Genomic DNA, 5,930 nt, shown 5'->3' with positions numbered 1-5,930 from the left:
GGTCAGGAAATATCGACTATCGTGGTAAGGAAATATCGACTATTAGGGTCAGGAAATATCGACTATTAGGGTCAGGAAATATCGACTATCGTGGTTAGGAAATATCGACTATCAGGGTCAGGAAATATCGACTATTAGGGTCAAGAAATATCGACTATTAGGGTCAGGAAATATCGACTATCGATGTCAGGAAATATCGACTATCGATGTCAGGAAATATCGACTATCAGGGTCAGGAAATATCGACTATCGATGTCAGGAAATATCGACTGTCGGGGTCAGGAATTGTCGACTGGTGTTTTGTTTCATTTGGCTTTTAAGCTGCTGGCTCTTTTTGAATGATCGACCTGATGGACTTAACAAATTATGAAGGTGAATGAAATTAAGCATGCACCCCGTTTACTATCAATGTAATAATGCACGGTTCTTTTATTTATATGTATGTCTTACTAAAGGTTGATATAGATTGGAAAAGGGGATATGTAACATGAAAGCGAATACGATTACACAGGGATTTAACATCTGACACAAGTTAATAGATAGGCCTTAGTCACAAGTGTTTACATCATTAGTCTACGCCTATGAAGTAACATTTTGACTCCGTTTTGAGCTTAACTCAAGTTCGACAAAGGTGTGAAATTCATCTTGTTCAGTATGTAACGCTTTTACTGTGGATACATGTACTTAATTGTAAAGCAGGCGTGTACATTCTGAAATACAATTATGGAAAGAGAAAGATCTCACATCATTATTAATTTGTTTAATACTTCACTCTTGTTTTAGAATAATTGTATAATATATACATATATTAATAATTTGAAAGTAAATATGACAGAATGAATCACTCTTATTTGAAATAAAGGAATACTACACCATGTGATAGACATCTTTTAAAGGTTCCAGCCCTATTTTAGCATTCCCTTTCCATATCATTCGTATTCCATGCTTTTGTTTATTGTTAGTAATATTTATTTTAACCGCTCTACAATTATTCTAGAACATTCTAAAACCACTGGTGTCTCCCAAGAGGCACACTGCCTAGGGTCAGAAACCCTCGACTTACATATAAGTAATTGTTCAGTCACCTGTGAGTGGCATCATGTGTTAATTAACTGTATTCGACTCGGTAAAAGAGGGACGTTCCGAAATTTCTTTTAGCCATATTAGCACTAATGAAGAAACTTGTGCGATCGCTATACTTTGCCTGGCGATATCACGATTCCATATAGTTACCTGTTGTGACGTGAGGTAACACCGCCAGGTAAACAGCAAGGTACAACAGAGTCTGGTCCATCACGGGAGGGTGTCGAGGTGATCTGCAACATACGATACAAACAATCCATGATAAAGGGCTAAATGATACGTCAAGTAGAATATTGTTTTTGAAAAGAGGTGTTTGAGTATTGTTATATATGGTCTATTGTGATACATTTGGATCTCAGGAATATGAGAATGGGGTTTGATTTGAAAATCGAATAAACATGGTAAATAAAAACCTCTGATGATTTGATAATGTTAAAGCAGAGATCAAAGGGAAAATGCATTAAACTTGTTCGGATGCAAATGAAATGTACTGCTTCGTAGTTCCCATTGAAATAGCTTTGATTCCTCACCCTATGAACATGAAACATAATTCAGTCATTAGATTTCTGTTGGACCAATGAATAATTAAACGCATACAGTAGCTAGGATCATGCAGCAAACGGAAAAGTATTGTCAAATGAATCAGATTCAATTTTAAATGGTAAATGAGTCGAATATAAAAGGGGATGCAAGTTATTTACATAGATGATTTTATGTCGCGACATATAAACCCTCCATTAGAGTGTTTGACAAGTATTGTTAAAAGGTTGCTACGAACATCGCCCCCCTTAGGGTGCCGCTCCCCCCTTCTTGGTGCCTCCATCGTTTTGAGGTTTTTGATTGGCTAATATACCACGCTACAATCTGATTGGCTGTAGGCCTCTTTCTTCATCTTGAAGAAAAATTTCAACGGCGCCATTTTGTGGCAGCATATTTTTATAAATTATACCAAATTTGCCTTATTGAAAAACCCACCCTTACATGCCACCCTTTTTAATATTGTTTGTTTTGTGATCTATATATATATATGTGTGTTGGTGTGGGCGTAAGCGTAATTCTGTCGAATCCCCACCTAAGGATGTAAATTGACAGTAAACATCATTTTCATAGTTTGTGTCATGATGTCATTATAATAAATTGTCATCTTATGATGGCCTTATTCAATTCTATATATGTGTTGAGTTTTATGTGGAGTAGGCATAAAAAAAGAATATGAAGACAATTGAGTTTAAGAGAAATGACTCTTGTTCTATTTTGTTTATTGCATTCGGCATTGTCACTGGTAATAAAACAAATCAATTCTCAATCATGGAAATCGTCTCTGAACCTCTGAACTAATAGTCCACTTAACCGAAACAGAGATTAATGTGGCTAGTCATGCTATCCCAATTACTTCGAGACATCACGGCTTTTAACCGACATCGAGAAACTCTGTGTTAATACTTATTGGGCTCTGTCTTCGTTTAAAATGATCAACAAAGCTGTTGACAAATTCAATAGACTGCATTTCTAAGACGTTTTATCTTACCGAAGGCATTTCATGTGTAACCGAGTCATATAAGACAGTCAAAGAAATTCAATTAACATTTAAAAAATATATATTCATTTTTTAATCACAAACGGTTTATAAAAAACACAACTCGGTCGGGCGCCGACACGTTAATTAAATTGTTTTATAGTTGATGTATCTAATCGATATACATACCATAGCGTTGAAATAATGTTATCATCATAAAACTCATGTATATTCATCATTAACTTATACTTCATTTTAGTTTGCTTATTCTGTAACGGTCGATAACACATCATATGTCATTGCTACGTTTGTCGTTTTTTAGTACAAAAGATATTTCTGCATAAAATAAGCCTAGCCCAGCTAGTCGGACTGGAATGATAGCTTGTCGAAAAACATGACACGAGTACCAATAGCGAGCATTGTCCTAGGTAGGGTTTTGTCAGTGCTACCCAATTATCGAAACAATCATTATCCATAATGATACTTTCCTTAAAATATGTATATTTTCAGTCTTTTTTCATTCTATATTTCTACATGTTTGCCAGTATTGAGTTCCGTGGCAAGCTGTGAACAGTTTGAAGGCGTTCCTTGTGCTAAGATGGCAGGATTGTTAAGAAAAACTTTGCCAAGTCCTTCAATTTCACATTCAGATTTATATCGACGATGTCCTATTTTTTTACATAACAAGAAATTAATTGACCACGTAGATCGGATATAATCTCCTAAGCTCGTAAACAAAGGCGCTTCTACCTCAGCTGTTTTTCTCAATATTTGTTTAGAACATTACCAACAAGGACTAAGATGTATAACAAGTGGGGGCGGCTGACTCTTTCTGGAATATTACTTTTCTTGATAGTACATGTAGCTTCCTGTTTACCATACATACGGTTTTAACATCAACTTCTGACTGACAAACTTGCAACACAGATTTTCCAATTAATGCAGGTTGCCGAACACATAAACAAGTTTTATAAGCGCCATCATGTTCTCAGTGGAAATTATGTTATTTTTTGAGCGATATGAAGGTCGATACTTTTCCTATGCTCATAAGTGTGCCTTGTAATAGCTGTGTCGTCACTTTCCAAGTTCTCTCCTTGGGATATGACATCATTTGTATTTGACCTAGATTTTCATAAAGCAGAAGACGCTTTCCTATCGGAACACCTTGTCTTATTCCCCTTGAAAGTGTCCAACGCCTCCATGTAAATCTATTTTCCATTTGGAACACCTTGTCTTATTCCCCTTGAAAGTGTTCAAGGCCTCCATGTAAATCTATGATGTTCTCCCTGTTTACCTGTTTATTAATTTTGAATTGGAATTGTGGTTTTGTTGACGCTTCTGTATTTATTCTTTTGTTGTTTTATTGTTTACTTTGTTCTTTATAAGCTATGTAGGACACATCTACCATTACGTTTATCATATATCATTTGTTTGTCGTATAATAATGCGAGAGCATGGGTAAGCTTTAAAAACCCGATTTATATTTTTTTTTCAATAATATGTTGAAATGATTTATGACGAGAAATTTGCATTAAAATTTCTTATGTACCTAGTTTCTCATGCAAAAAAGAAAAATAATGCAGTTCTAATTTAGGTCTGGAACCTTACATTTATTAAGTAATGCAAAAATTATACCCAACACAATATGCGTGTTTTATTTGTGGTCAACCTAAATCCCTAGTAAGGCATTTCACTTCTCTATGTTGATGATCATCTTCAGCTTTCCAAGTCTTGAAGTGGTGGCCTTTTTTTTTTTTTTTAATAAATGAAAACCTGAGCATTTACATTATTCTTTGTTTTATCATAGCACTATCCATAATTTCAACTTTAATTGACATTAAAAAATGATGTTAACTTCTTTTCCGTTTCCATTTACGAAACATCTTCCAGCTAACAGGCATTTTCTCAAAATAATAAAATTGCATTCAATGCTTGATAAACATCTGAAAGAAATAGCATTTAAAATGCCAGAGCAACGTTTTTACAATATAATTTCCATTTTAGACGTATTCCTATGGGACACATTTTCCTGACTGTTTTTAACCGTCTCAGGTTTAGACGTATTCCTATGGGAAACATTTCCCTGACTGTTTCAACCGTCTCGGGTTTAAACGTATTCCTGTGGGACACATTTCCCCGACTGTTTTAACCGTCTCGGGTTTAGACGTATTCCTATGGGAAACATTTCCCTGACTGTTTTAACCGTCTCGGGTTTAGACGTTTTCCTATGGGAAACATTTCTCTGACTGTTTTAGCCGTCTCGGGTTTAGGGGTATTCCTATGGGAAACATTTCCATGACTGTTTTAACCGTCTCGGGTTTAGACGTATTCCTATGGGACACATTTCTCTGTCTGTTTTAACCGTCTAGGATTACAGGAAAAATACCAGTGTTTCTCCATAATGGAAATGTCATAAATGATTAAAATGACTGTAGAAACTGTAGATAACAAGACTCGAATCTCCTTTTCTTTTTACAAGTCTATAATTTATTCACTGATAGAGAAAGGCACTTTGATTTATTTCCGTGTTTCTGCTGATTAACATGCACACTAACTATTTGATACAATACCCAAATGTGTATATGGTAGAATTTATTACTGTGTGTTGTATAATCCGACGATATTGTGAACAATGGGTATTCTTCCGCTTTACATTACAGGGTATTGATTCACAGGAAAGCACATAGCAAAACATCAATCAGACGGTGAAATCAGCTATTTATCTGATTCCAAATTAGTAATCAAATACTAATTCCATTTTTACAATGTACAGTTTTAAAAAATACAATGGACGTGTATTGGATTTAACAGGAAATATAAATTGATTTTCTTTGACATTCGGGTGCTTGCCGAATATGTTAGTCATAGAATAAACGTTCTTATTCTCGAAAAGTGCTTTTTGTTGAACGGTCAGTTTTAAATTTATCACGAACAACAGAAACATTTAAAAACAATGCAAGAGTTATGTAAGATCTATGAAATATTAGTTTCAGCGATATTTATCTATTCCAAACAAATGGTGTAAATTCATAAGGGTTGTATATGCTACATTTTGAACATATTTCAGAATAATATTATTTTGAATTTTAGCACAACTGGTGATCCATTGACTGATGAAATGGCCATGTGGTGCAGTGGAAATTGTTTTCTGTGTTTGGCTTCTGCATCTGACTACAAGGTGATGGACAGCTGATGGTCCATCAGCCTCTGAGGTTGACCGTTGCCTGTTAGCGGGATTTTCTTTCTGGCAGTGTTTGAATGAAATACTAGCTGAAGTATAAATGACCTGTTGCAGCTAATATATATATATATATATATATATATATATATA

General features: G+C 34.9%; 1 protein-coding gene across 1 annotated transcript in view; it reads right to left on the bottom strand.

Annotated features, from left to right (window-relative positions):
* Positions 1-5,930, bottom strand: part of LOC110464743 — a 31,466-nt gene that overhangs the window by 9,570 nt on the left and 15,966 nt on the right. The window contains exon 2 of the mRNA XM_021520114.1: positions 1,234-1,316. Within this exon, the coding sequence (XP_021375789.1) occupies positions 1,234-1,294 (61 nt within the window). The 5' untranslated portion in view covers positions 1,295-1,316. The remainder of the gene's footprint in view (positions 1-1,233; positions 1,317-5,930) is intronic.

Source organism: Mizuhopecten yessoensis, unplaced genomic scaffold, assembly GCF_002113885.1.
Source record: "Mizuhopecten yessoensis strain PY_sf001 unplaced genomic scaffold, ASM211388v2 scaffold11029, whole genome shotgun sequence".
Lineage (NCBI taxonomy): Eukaryota > Metazoa > Mollusca > Bivalvia > Pectinida > Pectinidae > Mizuhopecten > Mizuhopecten yessoensis.
Note: the sequence above shows the minus strand (reverse complement) of the source record. Positions and strands in the feature narration are given on the sequence as shown.